Source organism: Archocentrus centrarchus, chromosome 20 (assembly GCF_007364275.1).
Source record: "Archocentrus centrarchus isolate MPI-CPG fArcCen1 chromosome 20, fArcCen1, whole genome shotgun sequence".
Classification (NCBI taxonomy): Eukaryota; Metazoa; Chordata; class Actinopteri; order Cichliformes; family Cichlidae; genus Archocentrus; species Archocentrus centrarchus.
This window is the reverse complement of record NC_044365.1, coordinates 25,789,855-25,815,977: the sequence shown is the minus strand read 5'-3', so window position 1 is coordinate 25,815,977 and position 26,123 is coordinate 25,789,855. Positions and strand designations below refer to the sequence as shown.

Genomic DNA, 26,123 nt, shown 5'->3' with positions numbered 1-26,123 from the left:
ACACACACACACACACACACACACACACACACACACACACACACACACACACACACACACACACACACACACACACACACACACACACACACACACACACACACACACACACACACAATCATCTTTGATCCTTGTTCTCTCAGTTCATTTCTTTCATTTTTGGCTTCACTCACTCCTACTCAGCTCCCCCCATCATCCCTTATCTCTGTTTTGCTCTCCAGATTCATCCTTTCTCTGTTTCTTAAATCTTCAAATATCATGGTCACTCAGCTTGGGCCCTCCACGGTCTTCCCAGAACTCTTTTATGCACCAAAATCTAATGGCATCTCTCATCACAAGTAACATTCAGATGTATGAGGCTGGAAAATGTTTTATATATATATATATATTTTTTAAAATGTATTTATTGACAACACAATGCAGTAAATATTCTGTCTGTGGCAGACTGGCTTGCCACATAGTTTACAATCCTGCTCGATTTGTTAAGATTTGCCTTCATCGGCGAAGCCAGTGGGCAGATCTAAATCACAGGGAGGATCGCTGCTAAACAGTCCCTTTAAGAAACACTGTGAATGTCTCCACCCCAAATTACATTAAGACTTCATACTTTTCGAATGAATGAATGAATCCACACTGAGCACACATCAGGACGATCTTCAGGGACCAATGTGATCCTTCAAGCACAATTCAAGTACACAGGTGTGAATTTTGACTTGTGCATGCATAACTGGTCATGGTGATGAAAGAGAGGGTGAGGGGAGAGCATCTTCAGTGAGTCCACACAGTACAGTGGCAGTTGCCTCTGGATGATGGGGGTCTGCATCTTTACGCTCAATTTTTCATCTTTAAAACATAATTTTGACTGCAGAGCTTTCAAATCTACATCAAGTTGAAAGAATGTGAGTGGAGGACAAAAGTACTTTCAATTAGTCAACATAGTACGTTAGCAGTGGGCTTCTGAATGAAGCCGCCTGCAGCTCTACAGTCAGTTTTTCAGCCTTAAAGCTCCATTCCAGCTACAAAGCGCTTTCACACTTCTGTCAATCTGAAAGTCCTGAATGGAGGAACTGTGCCAATGAGCAGTACACATAATGCACAAGACACATCCACAAAAAGCCCAAAGCTTGTGCTATAAATAAGACTATATGCATGTGTAAGTCTCAATTGAGGAGTAATACTGTTCAAATACAATCCCAGCCATGTTGAAAAATGAAGGCTTTAGTCCTTGCTGGAGTCAGAAAGGTAAAGTTCCTTCTATATTTGCATTTATTGTACCCTGCATTGTTTGTCCATTTCCATACTTCACCCTGCTGCTACTGTATAATTTATGCAGCACACAAAACATGTACCTTTCTGGCCACTATTTATTTAATGCTCCACGCCTGAGTTGTAGCACGTGGTCACAGCCTCATTTTCATTAAATTTCCTGAAGTGGCTCCTTCCTCAGCAGCTGAGGATCTTGATGAAGGCCCGTCTGAACTCGATGTTGAAGGTGGTGTAGATAACAGGGTTAAGGGCGCTGTTGACATACCCAAGCCAGGTGAAAGCACTGTAAAGTGCAGGAGGCACGTAGCATGTCCTGCAGTGGGTGTTCAGAATGTGAGTCACAAAGAAAGGCAGCCAGCAGATGAGAAACACCCCTGGAGCGGGCAGACAGCAGAGAGGTATGGAGAAAGGACAAAAGGGAATTGGAGGTATAAGCGGGACAGAGTGGTGGGCATAGTAATAATTTTTGTAAAAAGGAAGAGAAAAGGAGAAAAAGAAAAGAGACTTCATGTTAATCATGGTCACAGTGCATGCTTGCTAGAACCTCCCTCAAACAGTTATCTACCAAAGCCTTCTTAACAACCTTATAATAACTATACTGGGTTTAAACCAGCATCTGCAGTAAGAGTAACGGCTCAGTCACACCAAACACAGAACAAGGTTTCACCTTGTGACGCATATTCTCCTCTATTTGCGACAAGAATTTTAATTTATTTGCCTCTTATTTGCATAGATTGGTGGCACAGTGGACAGTTAACAGTGTAACAGTGGGTTTGAATCTCCTGATCGACTGTGGCCTTTCTGTGTGGAGTTTGCATGTTTCTCACGCGCCTGCGTGGGTTTCCTGCAAGTACTCCGGCTTCCTTCCACATTCTAAAAACATGCATGTTGGCGATAGATATGAGGTACATAAATGTGGCATGTAGTCTAAGACTAAGGCTAGAAAGTGTTATATAAAAACCCAGTCCATTTCCACTTTGCATGCATGAAAGTATTGCTTCATGTTTGGTGTGAACACACTGTGAGAGTTTGCAGAGCGCTCCTTCTCTGTGAGCTTTCCAGGGCTAAAAAAATAATAAAAAATTGTAAAGAATGGATTGAGCACTAAGCTGCAAATGTTACAATGCTCAGCAAAGTAGTTTACTACCAACAGATAAATACAGATACAGATAAGTCTTACACTATTGCCCTGTTGGTACTGAACAAGCCTATGAGGGCACTTTTAATATAGCCAATTAGAACAGTTTTAACCTGTGGTTTGTGTGGTATTCATATGCAAGTCTTACCCATCAGCAACAAGCAGAATATGTTTTATTGTGTATAAACAAGACTATAAATTCTGCATTGTAGCTTGAGCACTCATTAAAAGCAAGCCCTATAATTGGTGTCTTCACATCACAGCAAAGTTGTGGTCAGTTTGGCTGAAAAGCAGGTAGGAGGCTGGCTGGACTGGGATCATTTTCTGTGTAACTGCCTTTCATTGACACCAGTGTAATGTAATCGGGCACCTCTGATTACATTCTTGTCAGTGAGATCTATGCTGTGTCAGAGCTAACTGGATCAGGCTTAAGTATGCAACCTGGCTGATAATTGGAGCGTGTGAAAGCTGTGTCAGGAGCTTCAGTGTGTCTGGACCAACACAGTGAACCCAAAGCCAGACACACTTATTCATTTTTTTTACATTTCAGCTTGATTTATTGGACTATAGCTAAGAAAAATATGCAGCAAATGCACACAGTCAGTGGAAATGCTGATACTGTCATAGGTATACATGGCAGAAAGCATGTTACTGTGACATTTACACTTTCATTTCCTCAGCTTATCTCAGCTTCCACTCACCGAGCACAATGGCCAGCATCTGAGTGGCTTTCTTTTCCCTCGCGTGCATGGTCCTGAATCGTGGATTGCTGCTGTGAGACATCGGCCGCAGGGATGTGTGTGTCTGCCCGTTGGACAGATCTTTCACCTCACAGCTCATCCTGACAGGATGCTGGAACTGGTTGTTCTCCACAGGGTCTTGTTCCCCCCGCTCCTCCTCTATATCCAGCTCGGTGCGGCCACAGGAGGCATGGCTGATGCTACAGTAGTTCTGCATGTCCACTGGGGGCAGTACTGAGTTCTCCACTGGTCCTGTCTTTGGGCGTTTGCCCCACAGGCATCCTGAGAGCAGGTTGGGCTTGGAAGGACCTGATGGTTCTTCACTCTGCTGACAGGAGACATGATACAGTTATTGACAGGTTGAAATCAATAAACGCTTAATGTTAGGAGGTGTGATGATGCATCAGTACACCAGGTGTAATTTCAAGTATCATATGGATTTTTCAAACGCCTCTGCTCCAGTGAACAGACTAAATCTTATTGTGGTTTTCCACTCACTAGCCACTTTCTTTTGGTACACCTGCTACTCAACTACTCAACGCAAATATCAGCCAATCACATGGCGGCAACTCAATGCTTTAGATCATGTAGACACGGTCAAGACAGCCTGCTGAAGTTCAAACTGAGCATCAGAATGGGGAAGAAAGGTGATTTGCTGGTGCCAGACGAGCTTAATGTTGCATAGAGCACCTTTGGGATGTGGCGGCATGGGAGAGTCGCTTCATGGATGTGTGCAATGCTATCATGTCAATATGAACTAAAATCTCTGAGGAATGTTTCCAGCACCTTGCTGAATCTATTCCACTATTAACTGAGGAAGCTTTGGAGTACTAGGAAGGTGTACTTTATGTTTTGGCCAGTGAGTTTTTATTATGTTACTGGCACAGGAATTGAGAAGGGGCCTGCAATAGTTGCACAGTCTTCTCACTTTTGGATCTAATCATATGATGTGAAATTTTCTATAAAACAATAATTAATTACTTATTATGGCCACAATAATTCTTGACAATTTGTAACACTTATAACTGCACAGTTAAAAAATTTCACAGCTGAACAGTAATGCTGGATAACCAGGCAACCTAATAGTGTGTTAACAGATGGGAGGGGTGCTGCAGTACATTTAAGACCAGTAAAGACAGATGGAGAAGATCAGAGACGAACCAAAATAGCTTTCAGCTAAGAGAGGAGCTGTGTCTCCTGTCTGGAAGTTTTTACATTTTGAAAAAACTTTTTGATTTTTTGCTTCATTTCTTTGTAGACTTTCACTGTGGGTGTGGCTCAGGCAGCTCTGCCCAAACCCAGCAAAAGGAAACCAAGTGATGCACAATACAAGTTTCTCAAGGCTAGCAGGTGTTTGTTTGTTTTTTTTCCTTCACAGAATAATGTGTTCCACAGACTGAAAAAATAAGTCCAAATGGGGATGGTTTCAAAGCTGCTCTTAAGCGCTCCACGCTGGAAATATCAAAGTTAATGAACCACAAAACAACTTTCTTTGTTTAAGTGGAAACAAAACAGTGGAAACAAAAAGCAAAAAAAGAAATAAAATAAAATACTACATGTGCCAGATAACATGAGAATCTTAAACGCGATGATTTTTGGTCACACTGTCCAGGCTTTTAAACACAGATTTAAGTCAACAGCCCACCAGATTTGACATTTTTATTGCAACAGTGTCATGTTATTAAAGCTGCACTTATCATTACCTTCATAAAAAAACTCAAATGGCTTATGGTGTTAATTGGCTGCTCAGTGAAGTGTTTTGGAATCTTTTAGCTTGTTGTTTTGGATTTGTAGCCTGCTGTTTCACTGTTTTGCTTCACCATTCCCACCTCCATCAATCTAATATCAACTGCAACAGGCTCTTTTCAGCAAAAACAGCTCTTTATGTAGGTATCCAAGCACCAAATAAAAGAAAAAGGAACTTTTAGTCGCTCTCTTATTTCCCAAGAGGTCACTTCAGCAGATGGATACACATATTTGATTTGACATAGATTTATCCAAATGCCCTCCCTGACACAACTCTCCCTTTTATCTGGGCTTGGGACCAGGAGTAGGAGCACAGTAGCTTGTGACCCTCTGAGGCTGGGTTTGTGTCTTCTCCCAGAATAAAGCTGGGGATCTGTCACATGTAAGGCAAATATGCTAACCACTACACCATGAAGCCTCTAGTATCTGAGCACCAAATGGCAGACAAAATTGCCATCTGGTGAGCATGTTCAAGCATTTATTTGCAATAGAGACTGATGAAATGAAGCCAGATAGGACTCAGTAGACTCAGTGAGTAGGATTGTTGCCTGACAGCGAGAGGGGCTGGTTTCTCCTGCCACTGAAAAATAGGTTAATGTTGCCTATCTCCTTGATACTGTTGCAAAACTTATTCTCAAGAGTTTCACTTCATGGTTAAAAAAAGGATAAAAAACTCCTCTGGAGTTGGTAAGGCTCAAAACAGAGCTTAAAGGTTCACCATAATCATCTGTCAGATATGTAAGTTCAAAAGTTGCTCTATGTCTGCTGAATATGAAAACTTACCTAAGGTTAACTAAGGTGACTGTGTGCCAGTTGTGGGTTTTCAGCAGTGTTGCTGCCCCAGAGTATTGAAAACAAAATTATTCCGGCTTTAATGTTTCAATTAAGTCATCACACTTCACTGCTCTACCTTCTTTATTCCCCCAACCCTCATAATATCTATTGAGCAATTGCCTTTAGCTTATCCTCCTTAACCTCATGTGGAAAATATTACAAGCTGAGAGCTAGGCTGCTCCACTAAAGTCAACAAAGTGGTGAATAAGACTCAGCGAAATGGATGTTATGGCCAGTTCATATCTGAAGTGCTGTTCAGATGGACTAAAAGTGCCCTCACTCCAAGTTTTTAAATCACCGCTCAATAGTTGGCATTCAGCTCACGCCAGGAAATCCTGCTGCATTTTGCGAGCTGTTTCATTTATCTCTTGTACCAGCAAATACTTTAACTTTCTGAACCTGTGGCAAATTCAACTCCAGTTTTCCCTCTCGAGTAATAATTGCATTAACACATTTTTAGCCATTGTGCAAACATGAATTTTTATGATATTCTCAGCTCATCACTCTTTTTCCTCAGGAGGAGAGATTTTATTTCCTCTTTTGCAGGTGCTGCAGTGCGTCACGCGCAGACTTTGCTCAGCCTTTTAGTGACCAGGTGACACGAGGCAGCAAGCCACGCTTCAGAATCATGATTTTCAGGTCCTTCTGCAACCCCAGGGCTGCAACCTCACAGTGTAATTATAAAAAAAAAAAAAAATCAAGTTTATCTGAATACACACGTAGACAGACCTGCATGAAAAGCTAAAAACAGAAGCGCCCTGTGTGAAACCATGTCACAGAACACCAATGCAGCCAGCCAATAGGAGGGTTAGTCAGATATTAACAGTGATGTATTAAATTAAAAAAAGACAAAACTAGAGCACTAAAAAGAAAAAATCTCGTTTAACATAACACCCACCACTTTAATCCTTATAGGTGACAAGTCGTGCTTCGCCTTGGGCGCCTCTTCTTGCAGACAGGTCTCCTACGGGGATCAGAGGAAAAGTTCAACAGAGAAAATAGTTTCCAGAGAAATGAACAAAACCCCATCACCTCAACCCTATCAGTCCACAGGTAGAACATATTTGTGCCGTTCACTTCAAACTCATTGATCCATCTCTTTTTATGTGCCAGAATGCTTTCATTAAAATTCAAACAATTCTCATTGAGCGTCCCCGACGCAGACTGAAAAAAATCAAAAGAATTAGGATTCACGCCTGTTGTGCCTTCAGTCACTCTCACTCCTGAGCCAAACACTGTGCAGCTCAATTAGAGCTTGCTGCGAAAATAGAGATAGGGGCCTTTGAAACACACAAAAAAGACACACTCCCCGTTCACATGAAATGTTTATTCTTTGACGCAGTAGGAGTCCTATTATCTTATTTAAAAGCATTATTGCACCACAACTGTCTTAAGCTGAACCCCTGCAGAGCTGGGATCTTACAGCTGGAGGCCTCCATTCATGGATGAGATCCCAAAATGGGGCTGCACTGTTATCTGGTGTTAAAACAGAGGGAATGAAGGGAAACAAAAGGTGCAGTAAACGCGGCCAGAGCATTCAGGAAGCTTCTAGGTGTGCCAAAGCTATTTAAATCACTGGGTTAAATGATCTACTGCTGTCTTTTTATGCACCACATTTTAAAAATAGGGTATAGATAAACAAAATGTGACCTAATGTATCCTTGCCCGTGGTTATTAACGTCCATCATCTGTATGATAGATGTAACTGGGACAAAGATTAGAGTGATGGACACGACTGAAGAACTGACAGCTTGGTGAGGAAAAAAAAAATAGATTTGCATGATAATCGAATTTAAAGAACAACGTGACCCTTGTAACAAAAACATTAATATTATGCTTTTGTGAGGGGCTAAACTATAACAAGCTTGCTCACCAAAATATACGTAACAGTATTATCTTCTGCTTGCACTTTGTTTGTTTGAGTGGCAAAGTGGACCATAATGCACAGTGCTAAAGCCAAACACAGCATATCGGCACAAACACCTCATACCAACTGTCAGCACGGTGGTGGAGGGGTGATGATTTGGGCTTGTTTTGCAGACACGGGACCTGTGATACCATCTGTCCTGATCTATCCTGGGGGTGGTGGCCTAAAGGTTAAGAAGTAGGTTTGGTACTGAGAGGACGCTGGTTCAAAAATTTGGATTGGAAAAAAAACATCTGGAAAGGGCTTCAGAAAACCCTCAGAAAATGAAAGCAGACCTTAACCCTCCCTGTGTGCTTCCCGAGTGATTTCTAGCTGCCCTCTTCTTCGCATGCTGTGCTGTGTGCACTGTGTCAAATGCAGAAACCGAATTTCACTGCATGATATGTGTATGTGAAAAATAACGCTGAAAGAAAAAAAAAACAGCTAAAGCTTGGCTTAAACTGGTTCATACAACAGGACAATAATCCCACGCAGAGCAGCAAATCTACAACAGAATGGCTGAATAAGAAAAGAATCAAGGTGCTGCTATGGACCAGTGAAAGTCCAGACCTCAACCTGATTGAAAAGCTGCGGTGAGAGCACAAACGAATGGTCACAAACCTCAATGAACTGAAGCAACATTGTAGAGAAGAGTGGACACAAATTCCTTCACAATGATGTGAAAGACTGATAAAGTCATACAGTATTGTACTTAGTTCTTCACAGCACTGCAGACTCTTTTTCACATGACTGTATCTATTCAGCTCACATTTATGCTTTTTTTTTTTGCTGATTTTTGTTTCTTTGCCTTCTTTCTTTCTTTTTTCTTTTTTTGTTTTTTTAAAATACTGGGCTCAGTAACATGAGCCAAATACAGCATGGACCCCATTCAGATTATTTGACAAGCCATTTATTTAAGAACAGTTTTAGATTTGCAGCGACAGCCCTATCAGCTGCTAATGAACAGAGTTAAACACATTACATTTCATCTTTGACCTGTGTTCATTCTACTGCACTAAAAGCTGACATTTACAGAGGAAACTCGTGCAAAATCACACAGCTTTCTCTAATATTCCAGGAACAATAATAAACTCTGCAGATTTCTCTGATATTTCCTTTGAACCCTCTTAATTGCAACAATTCAGCAGATCAGACAAAGATTTTCCCCAGGCAGTTTTCCCCAGGCTCTCCGGCAGTAGTGTTCTTGGTGATCACTTTGCCTATATTTTGTTAAGGTTTAATTTGTGAAAAAAAGGGGGAGATGTTTTGTCTCTCCCATCCCCTCCCTCAACAAAATTTATTCAGGCACCACAGTAGTCCTAAGTATTCTACTGAAGCCTTTTAGAATATTTATTATCTACTACTGCAGTCAATGTAATGTTTATGGAATAATTATGAACCTAAATATATATAAACAAGGCCTTTACAAGAATATTTTAACTTTTTTAAAAACTTAAATAGACATGTGTAATGTTTTCAGTATCATGTTTTCTTCTTGAAGATGTGGGTGAGCCAATCAAATGTAACCATGCAGATGTGCCAGAATCCAGAAATCCTCCTCTCACTTAGCGCCAAGTATGCACAGTAACTTCAATAATATGAAATAACGTCAAATAGCCACAGCACAACAGTTTAAAAAAAAAAAAAATTCTACTACAGTAGATTCTTAAGAAAACAGTGGGCGTGCTCCCCTCTTTTATGCAAATCTCCACACAGGGAAGGAGGCAACTCTGTTCTATTTACAGAGATCAGCAGCAGACTTTTGGAGTTTGAGAAGCAATAAATATGAGAAAATTACATCTTTTACAGCATCACAAACTGCAGGTTTTAACTTGTGAATCAGGTTAGGGTTGATGGAGATAAGGGCATGCACGATCCAAAAATGTAAAAAAAAACCAAAACTGATTCCAGGGCTAACAAACATGTAAAGTCTGCACACCAGCAAAAGCTCCTGAATGACTATGTTAGGATTGATCTCTTCAGTCAGGAGACTGGCTGCACCATCAGTTTCAAAGCCACCAAACCATGCAAGTAACATTTCTTCAGAGACACCCTTCATAGCAAGGCCCCTGTGCATAACTGCTATTCAACAAGTTGAAATAAAAAGCTGCAGAACTCACCTTTGTAGGAAATTCTGATGTAGATGATCAGCATGTGTTTAATACTCAGTTGGAACGTTTGTAGGAATTTTTTTGTGCTTACAGAAAAGTTTGAACAGGTCATCCCCCTGCACAGTTACTTTTACTGTGAAATGGAACTCGACTGCTAAAAATCAAAGTCTATTTTTGTATTTGAGTGCTGTTTGTGTTGTACACTGCTTCAATATGTCATGCTAAAAATGAAATGGATGTGGGATATATTTTTGTCCCCACTGGGGATAATTAAATCATTTAACAGAAACAGGAACATGTAGACCAAAGGAGGGGAAAGCCTCACAACGCCACAGGCAAATCACACCCTGGTCAGATGATTATTAAATCATTATTAAAACAGCAAGGCTACAGTTCTCCAATCATTAGTTCTCGGATCATTATTAAAGAGTCAAGGTCATCTCAGTGTAGTGAATCAAGTGAATCTTAATGTCGTTCATAAATGTTTTAGAGGTTTTGTGACTCTTTCTGACAAGGTCAAGATGATTAAAAGAGAAGACCGCTGCCAGGCAACCCCAAAGCTGCTCTTGTAAACACATTTTTAAAATTATTTAGCTATTTATTAAATAATTCTTATTGACTTAACGGCCTTATAAAGCATCCTTTATTATTGCTGTGGTCCACTAAAAGTGAAAAGCACTACTTAAGGAACAAAGGAAGGAAGCAGCCTCACCACAGAGGGTGGGATGGAGCCTGGCTGCACCTTTCCACTGGCCTGTCCAAAAGTGATCCTCTTCCGCCTCATCCTGAGGAAGACGTAGATGCGAATGTAAACGAGCAGCGTGACAATAAATGGCAAGTAGAAGGACACCACAGAAGAGTAGATCACAAAGTCAGGGTTGGAAATGGAGCACACCATCGGGTCATCTGCAATAAAAGGAAAAAAACCATCATGGAGAACAACTTTAAAATTACAGGACAATAAAAGAGACAAACATTGTCATTTAAAGTCAGCCTCTGACACCAGAGTTTGCTTCCAACCTTGGAAATGGCCTCGATTGTTTGTCCTCTTTTCATATAATGCCTACACACTGAACACATGCTGTACCCCAGTATTTTGTGATTTGTGCAAGTTTGGCATGACAGGAAATCTTCAGTTTTGGAAAACATGAATAATTTATAACAATAAACAACACAGCATCTGTTTTCCATTTGAAGTAACCTCATTCAATCAGACTGTAATGCAAACAATATTTAGAAAACAATATTTGCTTTACTTTTAGTAAAGAATCAAAAGGAAAGAGGACAGGGATAATAAAACAGCCTCTTAAGAAAATAAAAGAAATGTTTTAACTGGAGGTTTGATAAACACTAATAATATTAGCAATCCAATCTCTGAATAAACAAACTTTGTTAAATTTGATTACTAGTTAACTTCATTAGGTACACCTTTTGAGGTGCTCCTTAAGTGACTTTGAACATGACATGGCTGTTGGTGGTCTGAGTATTTTAGAAACTGCTGATCTACCAGGTTTTTCCAACACAGCCATCTCTAGAATTTACAGAGAATTTTCCAAAAAAGAGAAACTATCCAGTGAGGGGCAAAAATGCTTTGTGGATGTCAGAGGTCAGAGAAGAATGGCCAGACTGCTTTGAGCTGAGAGGAAGACAACAGTAACTCAAATAATAATTTGTTAAAACCAAGGTATGCAAAAGAGCATCTCTGAATGCACAACATATTCAGCCTTAAAGCAGAAGATCACACCGGGTTCAGAACAGAAAACTATGAACTCACCAAAATTTGACAATAGCAGATTAGAGAAACATTGTCTGATCTGATGGGTCTCACTTTCTGCTGCAACATTCAGATATTAAGGTCTGAATTTTGGGGCTGGCTGGCTGGCTGGACAAATTAGGATCAACTGTCTATCCAACAGGAGCACAGAAATATTGGGACCAATGATTTAAACTTTAGACAGTAGAAAATGCTCTATTTGATAGTCCAGTGTCAAGTCAGTGTCCAGTGTCCATGACAACAAACTTGCTAAAGTAATGACTAAAAATGATGCTTTGTTTTCGTGATTAAAAATGAGGTTATGGATTTCATAGTGAACATTCTATGTTTCTATATTTTATATAAACCCGCTCAGTGGAAACATCTGAAACTAAAATCATCATTCAGTCCAGCAGATGTTATTGTGTTGAGTCCAATACATCTCTCTCTCTCTCTGAGTCAGCAGCTTTGATAGACTGGCCCCTCTGGCTGGAAGAGTCACATATTTGAGTCCAGTGAAAAGCAGAGTGGCAGGAGAGCCATGTTTGGCCTCATGATGGCGTGTACCTCTGGCACACTCCGTGTTCCCTGAGCGGATGGCTGTTTTATGCTCTGAAATTCATTGTGCGAGTGCTCTCTTTGTGTGTCCAATATAAGCTTGTCTGTTTGAGAGGTAAGAACATAGTACACGTAATGCCACACAACAACACATTTGTAAATAATCAATGAGCAACCAAAAGCAAAAATGCCCAGTTTGAAAAAAAGCAAAAAAACCCACTCTGTCCTGCACTGTTTCACTGACACTGAATACCTAGTGTGAAACTATAGGATTACTGACCACCACTGTGTATCAAAGCAGACACTCAGGTGCCCCAAATACAGAGCACATTCCTTAGCATGTACAGCGAGCCCCACAATAGAGTAAACAGCGATTACAGTAAATAAAGTACTGCTAAAAATGTGACTCTCTGTACCAAAAATATGCACTGTGGAAACAAAATATAAGTCTACTGTGTGCAATAGTATATGACAGTACAGGAATCACTGGACATCCTCCCATCCCTTTGGCCATGCATTCTTATAAACATCACCCAATGATCCCGCATGCAATGTAACAGGAGAAAACCCCCATCTACACCACATACATCCTCTGCATCTCCCTATATTCTGTAATCTCCTTGCTACACCTCCACACATCCTTACTCCTCCTTCTTTTCCCAGGTCAGACCGCTGTGAATGTAAAATGTTCTAGTAACTCTATTGTGCTCAAGCTCTATAAATATGCCTTATGCTACTCATATTCATAAATTGTGGGCTTGGCAGATTTTGACAATTAGAGGAACTATTCTTCATGATGACTTGCACAATTAAATGATGCTAATGTATTTGGGAGGGTAAAACTAATTAACTGATGGAAACATAATGGGTTTTGATCACAACATTTGTTCAAATTCCAGACAGCTGAACAGTCATTTGCCTAAAACATTTGCAAATTCTATCAAATAATGACACATGCTCCCATGCTCGTGTGCAAGTAACAAACAGTTTTTGAGGATTCCTCATAATATTTTGACACATTCAGCTGTTAATCGAGCCAAGCCACACAAATGAGAAAAGCTGAAACGTTGGATTTTATTAATAACCAATGCTGGTAATGGTGGCTTTGCAGTGATGTTGATTTTTTTTTTAAGGGGAAATATTGCAGCTGTCAGAAATTTCACAAAATCTCACTTTTAAAAGTGTAAAGGGTGACATGAATGGTCATTTTCTCTGTAATTACAGCCTACACAACATGACAGGAGCACTGCCCACATCCTTCAAATTCCAAATAACAGATCTGACAAAGCTCAGGACAGAGCCTCAGATGACATATGAAATGTTTACAGCATTAGTGCATTTTAATTTATTTCCCACTGCCATCCTAAATGGTAAGAACACTAAATTTTGATTCTGAATTTCAGAATGACACAGTGCATCCGTGCTTTGCATTCTGCTTTGCAGGCTGCACATCACCAGAAAACATGCAGACAGGAAGACAAAGTCAGACTGTTGTTGTCCTGACCTGTGGTGTTGAAGCCAAACAGCAGGGGACAGGACACGGCGAAGGCCAGGACCCACACGATAGAAATCATGACAAAGACTCTTTTTCTGGAACGATGAGTGGTGTTGTACAAGACGGGCATCACTACTGCTGTATACCTGCAGACACACACAAGGATTAGAGTTTGCCCAGCTTTGCAGAAGTGTTTGTACAGAGGACAGAGGTGGTGACATTTGAATGAAGGAAAAAACGCTGATACAGTACTGCAAAGGGGAATAATTAAAGGGTGAAAAAGGGTGTTGGACTTTGGGGATGCCAAGACATGCAATGCTGAGAAAAAGTGGATGATATAAAGACCAACAACAGGAAGGCAGACCAGGCACTATTATTTAGAAACAAATGGGTATTCAGCAATAACTCTAGTGCGGCTTTGAGTTAAGAGTTAATCAGCACACTATATGCCAAAAGGGTATAATGAGCCTGGAAAAACAGCTCCAGCAGTAGCCCAGAAGAAGCCGCAATTATGCTGGAACCCAACCCAAAATAGATGCGATGTAATGTTGTTTAGAGCCAGATAACTGCCACGATTGTTTATCCTCATCAGGCTAATTACTCTAGTTCTTCTCTGGGCAAAATGCAGAATGAAACCCGGAGCCAAACAGGCACAGACGTCCACTAAAAATATTCTTCCCACGCTGCTTCCCTTTGTCTTTACCCTCCTGCCACGGGGCTGGGGTTAGAATAAAAGCAGAGATTAAACACACACACACACACAAACCAAAAAGGTTTAGTGATAAAGTATTGTTTATTGATCAAGTGCTGCTTTAAGTTACGCCTTTAGTTTCATCAGCTCTGAGCCACCACTCAAAACGTGACTTTCACTGTGGGTACTTTCACAGGGACAATTCACCTTGACGTTTCACTCCAGAACTTCGGTTATGGTGTATTTATGCTGCTTCTCAAGAGCCGTTTAACAGGTGACAAATCCTCTCTGTTTTCAAAGAGATCATTGCGATAAACTAACAGCGCTGCTGCAAAGGTAAAGCAAGTCTCAATGACACACAATGTCCCAGGGGCTTTGCATTAATTTAGAACTGCATGAACATCTGATGCCGTAGAGGTGCTGTTGACTTCTATATTAAGCAGTCACAAAGAAGAGTGTTCAGAACGACTTCATTGCTCAGGTGCAAATTATGCATCTTTCGGAAGAATCAAGCAGTCAAAAGATATGAAGTGTTCAAAAATAGCTAATTAGCTAATAGTCATTTAATTGTGAAGACAGCCCTACAAAGTACTTAACCGGTTCATTCAGAAACATTCAGCTGGATTCATACAAAAAGTTATGTTAGGAGGCTTTTACACTGTACAATCACAGCCATGTTAACCTGTTTAGAAGCCCTGGAATTTGGGCCACTGCCCTTTTTTGGCCTCAGCTCTCCATGGCATTGCTGTTGTGCCATGTTGCCTCATTAACCCCAGATCCTCATTGTGGCTTTCGCTGTTTATTAATTAATGTATAATTATTTTTTGGCCACTTCCGACAGAAGACATTTGGTGAGCACAGCATTGATGTAGCACTTTTTGCCACTTTCCTGGGTCTTCAACCCAGGGTTTTGAGATTTCTGGAGGTTTTTTTGTTTTTTTTAATATTCTTGTTTTTATATTTTGTGGATTCTGTTGGTTTTCATTGCTCTTTTGCATTTAGTCTTAAGTTAATGTTTGAGCGTTATTCTTGTTTCTTTTGAAGTCTGGTAAGTGGTTGTTGATCAGTGCATTTTGAAGTTTAGTATTCTTGTTTATTTTTAGGTACTGTTTGGTTGATTCGTGGCTTCTTGTTTCTTAGCTTCGTTTAGGTTTGATTTTCATTTATTTACCAGATTCTGTGCCCTCAGTTCCTCTTGTGTTAGTTACTGTTTGTACTTGAAGAGTTTATCAGTTCCTGCCTCCAGCATGTTCATTTGTGTCCTTTCACTCCACACTTTGTGACACTTTTTATGTACACTTGGTGAATTTCTTTGCAAGGTTGGTTATTTATATCTTTCTTTCTTTAGGTGTTAATATACTAATGACTGAAGTGAGTGTCTTCAGAATTGTGAACAAAATCTCACGATAAGCTCTGCAAGTGACCGAGGCTGCACATTTCTCTGTAGATTTTTCACTAGAAGAAAGCCCCACCACACCGTGAGTATTTTCCTCATTGGCCTTATAAAAACATCGATACCAAAATTAATTTGGATGTCGAAATTTTAAAAACAGAAACTGAAACTAGAGGTCTTAAAACTAGATGGCAACACATTATTAGTACTGCTGCGGTAGCACATTACAAATTCTAGTTAATCATATTGCATTACTAATTATGTGCTGAGGACAAATATGGAACTGTGATCGACAACTTTTGAGGGCTGGAGATAAACACAGCTTTTAATTTTGTTTAGCAAAATGAAAATAATGTAATGTGTGTAAAGTGCAAGATCCTGTATTTTACTCCTTATAACCTCCAGCAAAGGAGTATGCAATTGGTTCAGTTAATTTGTTTTGTTTTTTTACGGCTAGATTTGCATTAACATTTTGGGACCCGGCCCAACTTAGAAGTGATTCACGATCCAGAGGAGGAATTTTTGGAAGAGGTCTCTACCACTGTGAGGTAGAGACATTTCACATTATATCTACACAAATACTTATTATATCGATATAATAAAAGTAATTTTGATGTTTTTGAGGAAATCTAATCTAGAGCCAGAGAGCCTTCAAGGTCCAGGGACTCAGTTCATGCATGGTGGAGCGATGGAGTTTTCAGCCATGGTGGAGATGTGCAGTCTTGGACTGCTCTTGTTAAGAAGAAGCTTGTTGATATGTGGGCACAAGACTGATTTAATACTACTTTATTATCCGGCAGGGTGGCTCTAGGTTCAAATCTGCTGGTTTGCTGGGAGTCTTTCTCTGTGGAGTTTGCATCTTCATCCTGTGCCTGTGTGGGTTTTCTCTAGATGCTTCCTCCCACAGTTCAAAGACATGTATGTCAGGTTAATTGGTAATTAATTGGTAATGAATAACACATTAATGGTAATAACAATATGTTATGACCGCAAAGGTAATTATTAGATAACATTGCAGGATAGCCTTTTTTGTTATTGCACCTAATTACATATTTGAAATGCTACCAAAAACCAAGAGACACCCAATGAAACCGGAACTTATGAAACATTTACTGTCATGCAAACTCATGAAAGTGCTCATCTTCCCCTGCAGTCGTACTTGCTGTAGAAAAAGGCAAACACTCAGTTCTCCATACAGGCTGAGCAAATATATCCCCCCAAGAGTTCTTATGTATCACTGCATTTATTCTCTTCAGTTGAACTCTTGATGCCTGTGGGGTTCCAAGTTCAAAGACCCTAGCGAAATATTAAATATTAACTTTGATACAAGAACAAAAACTAACCAGATAATGATGTAAACACCAGATGCTATAGGAGAGATTCAAGGTTCTCACGCATGACAATTTCCTGTGCAATGGCACAAACATCTGCACAGCAATTAACCAAAACCCTAAAAACACCCACGTGCACATGCTCATTCCTGTCAATTTCTCACTGTCTCTCATTTTGTCTCACACACACCGTGAGATATACACACAGCCACACAACTATCAAGAAGATATGAGCAAGATGGGAAAATTTTTTAATCCTTCAAGCGAGCTCTGAAATGCCTATGTGGTGTAGGAAAGACTTGGAATAAAAAAACTAACAGAAGTGACATTTACACTGGAGATGTCATGGCAACATCTGCAGTCACACATACTAACTGCAGCAAAAAGGTAAACACACACAAACACGCACTCACACTCACCTGTCAATGCTGATGGCACACAGGTTGAGAATACTGGCGGTGCACATCATCACATCCAGCGTGACAAAGATGTTACAGTAGAGCCGGCTGAAAAGCCAGGCTCCGCCGACCACCTGCAAAAGACAGACAGGCAGATTAACAACAGTCACGTTTCTCCTCCTTTTCTTCCCCTTCTTCACAGTGAAGTGTGAAGTGAAGCACAGGTGACAGAGACGTGAATGAGAAGGGAAAAATGTACACAGAAGAGCCGCTTTGACCTCAATTACATAAAGAGAAACAAGTCCGAGCTGCGAGCATGAGTCACACAAGAACCCAGATGAACTACAGGGGTATCACTTTGGTTTATTAATGTGTGTTTATGTTATGATATAGTGTTTCAGAATAGTAGTGAGGAGCTCTGAATTAGTCAAGTGCAAAAGTCCTGTTATTCTGGATCCATGATGAGTGGCATAAAAATAAGCCAAAGGAGGGTAGCTGCCTAAATGCAGGGTTTAATTATACTGAAGGTGTTTGTCAGACATTTTTTCACAAAGGGCATAAGCCTCCAGTTAACACACCGATACCCCCACCTCCTCCCCCCAGCAGAGTCTTACTCAAGTCGACAGGCTTTCACTTAGGCTCCATAATACCTGGTAATAACTGTCTGACAGAGATAAATGGGATCCAAGTAGCATTGCCTCACTACTGAATCTCTCAAATCCAGCATGTGAATATACGCCTACCTACGCAGAGAGGCAGCAGACACACATGGGAATATACACATGCATGCACACAAGTATGTAAACAGACAAAATTTGCTTTTTTACACCTGGGAAGTCACATGTACAGATAGACAAGCACATGCATAAGCATGTTTTTTTTAAGCGTACTAATTCAAAAAAATTTCACACGCCTACCTAACCTAACATCGTCATAACCTTTTCCCATATACGGAAATCCTAATTTCACCCTGAAAAGGCATTCTACTAACTTTACACACAACCAAATGTTGCATAGAGTCTTCTCTCAGAAAATGATCTAATGATGACGACGATGGTGCCATTGTGGTCATGATCACTCCTAGGACAACAAAGTTTAAATACAAAATCCTCCCATGAGCTACAAGCATGTAATTTGAATATGACTGTTTACCATTGTGCCTCAGTTTTTAAGGATTTACTGTGTTCACATGAGATATCATTGCCTGGAAATCAATGTTTTCTGCAGTCATGCAAATTGCTGCAGTGTCTCTTTCATCTTAATTTTAAGCCCAAATCCTAACCAAGAATTAGCTGCTTAAAGAAATAAAGAACCTGGATAATGCATTTGTTTTGGAATGCCATTTCCAGTTTTTAAACTCTTGTCCTAGAATTAATGGCTCTCTATGCACAATATATGGTATTCATATACACATCACTGGACACAAAAGGAGTGAAGCAGACGTGTGAGTACATCTTTAACATTTTGTACACAGTGTGGTAACATGATGAAAGATTAATTAATTAATTAGATTGATTAATTAATAGATTAATTTGAGGAAGTGTGTGAGAGCAAAACAAAAAAAAAGTCGCTATCTACAGAGAAGTAGAAACCATGTTTCAAACTGTTGCCCATGAGATTGAAAATCATAAACTTAACCTATGAAACCACACTTGTAGTACACTTTTTCCCCAAATACTGTCTTCAGGTAATCAGTTGAGAACAAGTGTCATGAAATGTGGTGCTGGAAACATTCCTCACAGGGATTTTGTGCCATATTAAAGTTACAGCATCACACAGTTACTGCAGATTTGTCAGCTGGACATCCATGATGTGAATCTCTTGTTCCACCACGTCTCAAAAGTGCTCTACTGGATTGAGATTTGGTGACTGTGGAGGCCATTTGAGTATGTTCAAGAAACCAGTTTGAGATGATTTGAGCTTTGTGGCATGGTGTGTTATCCTGCTGGAAGCAGCCATCAGAAAATGGGTAAACTGTGCTCATAAAGGTAAGCTGTGGTATTTAAGCGATATTCAGTTGGTAGTAAGGGGCCCAAAGTATCTCAAGAAACTATCCCCCACACCATTACACTAGCTGCAGCCTGAAACACTGATACAAGGCAGGATGGATCCATGCTTTCATGATGTTTATGCCAAATTTGGTTGTTACTATTCAAATGCTGCAGCAGAAATTGAGACCAGTGAGACCAGGCAATGCTTTTCCAATCTTCTATTGCTCAGTTTTGATGATCCCGCTTGAACTATAGCCTCAGTTTCCTGTGTGTAGCTGACAGGAGTGGCACCTGGTGTGGTCTTCTGCTGTTGTAACCCATCTGCTTCAAGGTTCAACGTGCTGTGCATTCAGGGATGCTCTTCTGTATGATTTGGTTGTAGCAAGAAATCATATGAATTACTGTTCAGCTCAGCAGTCTGGCCATTCTCCTTTGACCTCTGACATCAACAAGGCATTTTCGCCCAGAGAACTTCTGCTCACTGGACATTTTCTCTTTTTCAGACCGTTCTCTGTAAACCCTAGAGACGGTTGTGCGGGAAAATCCCAGTAGATTGGCAATTTTAAAGTTGTGTTTTGTGTTGATTAATGATACACAAACAAAATTACCAGCAAATAATGCAAAGATTGAAAATTGCAGTGGTATGCAAGTCATGGTGAAGAAAGAAGCAATCCACTTTACTTTGAAAAAACAAAACAAACAAAAAAGAAGCAACCTAAAAGTGCCTGTTTTGTTTTACCTAATGTCTTGTAATGGAGACAAATGATTGAAATTTGAAAAAAAGGGTAGGGCAGGCTTGTAAAGTATTGTATGGTGGTATACAGACTAATTATAAGAGACTTGATGTGGGAAGTAATGCAGCAACAGGTGTATATTTATATAAATAACACCTGACTACCATAAAGACCTCCACTCTACAACAGTCATGTTCTACATTTGCTGAGGCTGAGTGACATCCTGTAGGATAAAGTGTGAAAAGTGAGTGCTCAGTCAGTACTGCCATTGCACCCACTTTGCTCAAGTACAAGTCATAGATCAGCTGCTCCATTCAGGGATGATATGACTTGCTCAAGGGCACATGATTGGCTCCTGCTGAGAGCAGGAAGAGTGATACTCATAGACCTTTCTTGAAAAGACACACCTGCAGAAGCTCATCAGCTTCCCTCTAGTTACAACAGGTTAATCCCCAGACCTTCAGATTACATCCCACAAGGTGGTGAGGCTCACAGTCTTGGGAGCTAAAGGTCTTCACCTCTGATGCTGAACTAATAAGTTTCTACCCAGCCTTTTTAAGATATTACTTTAAAATTTATACTAAATTAATGAATGTTGGACTTTTGTATTACACTATCTTTAATGACCAATTCTTTAGCGCTCTGTAAGCTCCCCTTTGAATCAGAAATGAAGAGATATGACTCAAATAAGAATAAAAAAAGTAGCACATACACTTACAGTACGACTGCTCACTAGGAAGTTAAACTCATGACTGAATCCTGCCGAGGTTCACAGCTGCCTAAATTTACCTTTCAGAGGATGCAATCATCTTTAATTTGTAAACTTCTGCTCACTGAGTGTGTAATTACTTTTTTTGGGTGTTGGTCTGCCGTTGAATCCTCTGCACTGCAGGAGAAAAAGCACTTTCTGCTGACACTGAGCAAAATTTGGGCACGAAAGGTTGGCTGCTTATTAAACATAACTGGACTTCAGGACTCATGTTGGCAAACGCCGGGCCTACAGCAACACTCCGTCCCTCTGAGCTTCAAGGAGGTTATTCTATACCCCCGTACATGCCTGCATAGAGACAGGTCTTTCCTAAAGTGTATGAAACGTGGTTGCCTCATGCTGAACAGAAAGCATCACAAAGGAAATTAACAATTAGCAAGCAAACTGTATCACACTGAGTACATTAAAACAAAAAGCAATTTATTTGCAAAGAACAAATAGAAACGAGCAGAAACTATGAAAAGCTTTTTACTCTGAAGATTTGATAAGAATGAAATTCACAGGTTTGCAGCCTCTTTATCATTTGTAGCTCAGCCAATTACGCAGCAGATGACGTCCTTATTTAATATTCAATATGTCCTTAAGCAATTATGTATAATCTACATGAATACTGAATCACTATCTAAAATACTTTCATCATCATTACTGTCTTCATATCACCCACACAGCTGTCACCATGTAATAAGCTCTAAATGACCCTCATGCCTTTCCTCTTTGATTTTAGCCTTTTTTATTTTTGCATCTCCCACACAACTTTTCTCTGTTCTCATCTCCAACTCCAACTCCTCATTCACTCCCAAATATCCTCCTAATATGTATTTTACCCCTTCCACAGCCTCTATGTTTCTAATAAACACCCCCCACCCCCCCCTTCAGAGCTCTCCATGATTGATTTCCTGTTAGGGGGCACTTCTGCAGCTGTTAGTGGAAATATTGTAGGGTACTAATTATCAACAATTAATAAAAATAAACATCCACAAGCAAGAAAACATGCAATTAGGATTAAAATGGATGTAATCCAGATAGGAATGCAAACTAGTTAGTTAGCAAGAGAAAAGAAAAGACAAAACAGTATTAGCTGAGCAGATTAAACAGGTGCCTAAAATGAATGGGTCAGTGGTTGAAATAGTTAGCTAGACAGGGGTTTTGATGTGCAATCAAAAATGGTGGGAACTTTGCCTTTAACATGTTAGTTGATTTAAATTCCACCACATTCCTTGAGATTAAACAGTATATTTTTATGGAAGCTCCTGCAGGGTCCAACCTTGAAGAGGTTGCATCAGAATTTGTCCAGTAAGGTTGGACCATCAATGCAAAATTCTCCTGTAGTGTTTTGGGGCGACTGACGGGAGAATGTTGGGCACAAAATGACCTGAAATGTTCTTGCCAAATTTGCCTCACTGCAACTTTGTGATCTTCTGTGGAATTCAAGTTGATGTGTGGACATGGTGGACAAGAATAAGGGGAGTGCTGGAAGTAGCGTTGTGCTTCATAAGAAGATGACTTCAAAGGGGAAAAGAGGCAAATGTAAATGAGGTGTAGTTTTTTCCTTTTTATGGGTGTAATTCCACCTCATGATGGATAACGTTTAGTTCAGCTTCTGCTACTTTAGCAGCAGGAATGCAGCTACCACCAAACCAATGTCAAAACTGACAGCTCAACTCCCCATTTTTTTTTAACTAGTCATATACACAGATTTTTTTTTAAGTCATGTATTTACATAAAATTTTCAAAACTTGATTGAAAGAACATGTGTGGGATATGAAGAATGTAGGGTCAAACCCAGAAAGGTCTGGACCTGTAATCCTCCTGTACTCTCCTGCTGCAACTTTGGAAACAAACACTCACCTCCAGGTACACAGCCCACGGCATGACCAGGGAGGCCACGAGCAGGTCGGACACAGCCAGGCTCACCACCAGGTAGTTGGTGGTCGTCTGGAGGGAACGCTCCCTCAGCACAGCCAGACACACCAACACATTTCCAAACACAATGGCTAGGATAAGCAGGGAGTACAGCATGGCGTAGTAGTTGCGCTCCTCGTCCTGCCATGGCGCCTCAGTGCTTTCGTTCCTCTCACCCCATCCGAGACGCTCTGACTCGTTCCAGAGCCGCTCTGAGCTGCTAAACATCGCCATTGAGACGTCCCGGTGACATGGGAGGTGAGATGTTTGGCAGACCTACCAAAAAGAAAAGAGCATATGAATAATCACATAATAACCTTCTCTTTCTTTTTGGATTCCCACACTTTAGCCATTAGGTGAATTTTCCCATGTAAAGGCCTGCTGGGGAACACATCCTGACTCCTAACAGTAGTCAGATGCGCTGATAAACGAAATGTAAGGAAATACATCCCAGCAGTAACACTCTTTGCTGAGCATTACTGCTGTTTGCTGGCACAGGAGTTTTATTTTTCCTGCTGAATGAAAAATGGGGGCACATATTGACGCCTCTTCACGATACGACTCCGTGGCGCCTATAGAGACAATCATCTCCATAAAGACTCAGCAGAAAATGTATGCTTCGACCGTGCAATGCAGTTATGATTATTCCAGTCAGCCTTTCAAATGTACCACAGTCCTTCCTGCAAATGGCATCTAACGCAACTAATAGGAACAGGAGATACAAAGCAGAGATAGTAACTTTAATTAGGGCCTGGAAGAGTAGCTTTAAGCAGTGTCAGGAAGGTTAGCTCATCGGGGACGGGTAATAAGTCTGTGCTGCCACCGTGAGAGGTCTGGCTGGCTCTGCCCCTTGCACTCAGCCCTTCCTCTCATTTATCACCAAACCTCCCTATCTGGCCTGAGTCCAGATATCAGCACTGTGGTAATACTCACACCTGTGTCTAGATGGTAAACATACTGATCCATCTAATCCAGCCCCCTCCTTCTTTTGGTGACAGAAACAGGGAGAAAGACAGAAAATCAGATCCTTTTTAGAACTGGCTCAGACCCAGGAGGCTTTTAAAGATTTTCTCAGTCTATAATGCTACCAAGCTCGTCAATGGCTCCTGTATCATATTATTGCCCACAAGAGAACCTGAAGAAGCAGAGGAAAGCCAGGCACCAATACCGATCACCTTGAAGTCTCCTCAGGGGAGTGCAGCAGTGAGTTTATCACAGAATTAGGTGTGGCAGGTTGCAGGGATGCCAATCAAAAAAAGGATATTTGCGGAAAACCGCATCTATGCGCGCACACACACGCACAAGCCCCTACACACACACAGAATTTTTCACTCTGAATAGGAGCACAAGGTCACATACTGCTCCACCGAAAGGTTTGTTTATACTTGTAGAACAAGTGCTAATTAGACCTGATTGCCCCATGTACTCTTTTGTTTTGCGACCTCCCTTTAATGTTAACAACTTATTCCGCTCTCTTAATGCCACCGTCCAACACTCTGACCTCTTACAAGTGTCTGTGAAGTAGGCATGTAACAGACCCTTCAATGCACATGCATGCTCGCATACAATCTGACTCAGTCCACATGCCCTGAAGTGACTGGGAAGCCTGCACAGTGATGGGGTGATGGTGTTTTGCTGTATATAACTTCACGTTAGTCGTAAAGACAACTAATGTTATCACAATAATAAAGTGCGCATGAATTAACAGGACGGTTGCTGCCACAGCAGACCTAGTTGACAGCTTGTAATTGATTTTGTTCCCAATGCTGCTATGTATAATAAATTCTATTTATTATTTGTAATTTATTACAAGTAACTGCCAAGTGATCTTAATATGCGATGGACAAACGTAGCGAAATTCAATTAAACCCTATAATTTGAGTGCCTTTTCATGCGTCTAAATCACCCTTCATCAAAAGCTCAGGTCAGTTGGAGTCCAGTAACGCACAGGAATAACCTAATTAGGCCAAAATGATTTTTACCACATGACCAATTATCACAATAAATGCGCAATTAAACAGACGACGCCGCGGGTAATGATTTATCATTCACAAACACCGGAGACACAACACATAAAACATTTCTGTAGCACATTTAATAATGCATTGGTGGTTTAAAAAAAAAAAAAAACCTCAACAAAAAGTACGCACACATACCTGTTAGTGTTTTTTAGTGAAGTATTCATTAGATGCCATCGAGAAAAAGCATCATCCGTGCAGAGTTAAAAGTTGCCCGGTCGATGAGTCCAGCGCTTCGGGAGGAGAGCGGGAGGAGCCGGAGGAGCGCTAGGTGCCATTGCGCACGGGCGAATGTGGATGTGGAAAGCTCACAGATGAAGCGCCAATCTCGCTCGCTCTCTTCGTTTCCCCCACTAAACCTCGGTGGCTCTGTGAGGGACGCGTTGGGCTTTCTGCGCGTTTGATTCTGCAGCCACACCGGAGTTGCGCACGTATGTTGTGGATACATCAGGTGTGCTTTATTGCGCTATTGCAAATGAGGCTCGTCAATTATTACGAGGGGGGACATGTTTTCATTTTAGAGTAAAACGATTGTCAGTCATTGTTACGATAGAAGTTTTTGTATCTGCATGCAGTGAGTTAAAATACCCTCCCTCATCAGTCTGTCCCTGACACAGTCTCACAGTCTGGGTCGTGCTTTGCTGGAAGTGGTATTGGATTAAAAATAGCCTAATGCTGCCCTCATAAAACAATCATATGAAAGACCTGTGATACATTAGGCCAGCCCGGGTGCTTAAAAACGTGTAGACCATCACGCCATTATCTTTATGGATCTTATGGGTCCTTTTATAACCCTCTGACATAAGAAATGCGAAAAAGAAAAGAAAAAAAAAACCTTTGCAGATAAAGAATACCAGGAGCTTGTGCCTTATATCTCTCTACTTCCAGCCAGCGCATTTTTATTTATTTATTTTTTGCACTCTCTTCTACATGGCATTTTAAGATAAGAGCAATCAGTACTGCAGGAGCTCAAACAGCGCACACTGAGCAAGTGAGATCTGGACCAAACCATACGAAGTCCTATAAAAGAAGGCGTTACTTTCCCCATTCATGAACAAATTCCAGCTTGCAAAGAGTTAAAATTTGCTGTTAAAAAAAAAAAAAAACTGAAGAAAATTCAGCAGAAATCATGTGAGTGAGGTTTAGCACTACAGTCATTTTGGAGGCAAATGATGGTTCACATTTCCAATTTTTTTTTAAATCCCCCAAAGCAGAGCCTTGTACTCGACTTCATTACAAAGCCTTGGTAGAGAGCATTTTAAAAAGCAGCGAGCAGCAGGAAGTTAATGGCCTGTCCTATGTAACTACAGCCGCTGACATACAATCCCTAACTGATCATTTTTCACTCT

General features: G+C 40.7%; 1 protein-coding gene across 1 annotated transcript; it reads right to left on the bottom strand.

Annotated features, from left to right (window-relative positions):
* Positions 1 to 1,412: 1,412 nt before the first annotated feature.
* Positions 1,413 to 25,045, bottom strand: drd3 (dopamine receptor D3). Its single transcript, XM_030756983.1, has 8 exons — positions 24,913 to 25,045; positions 22,703 to 23,032; positions 17,382 to 17,494; positions 13,557 to 13,693; positions 10,454 to 10,647; positions 6,623 to 6,688; positions 3,106 to 3,472; positions 1,413 to 1,640 (listed from the first exon to the last, which is right to left on the bottom strand). The coding sequence occupies exons 2-8, from the start codon at positions 22,988 to 22,990 to the stop codon at positions 1,444 to 1,446; spliced, it is 1,362 nt and encodes a 453-aa protein (XP_030612843.1). The 5' UTR covers positions 22,991 to 23,032; positions 24,913 to 25,045; the 3' UTR covers positions 1,413 to 1,443.
* Positions 25,046 to 26,123: the final 1,078 nt, after the last annotated feature.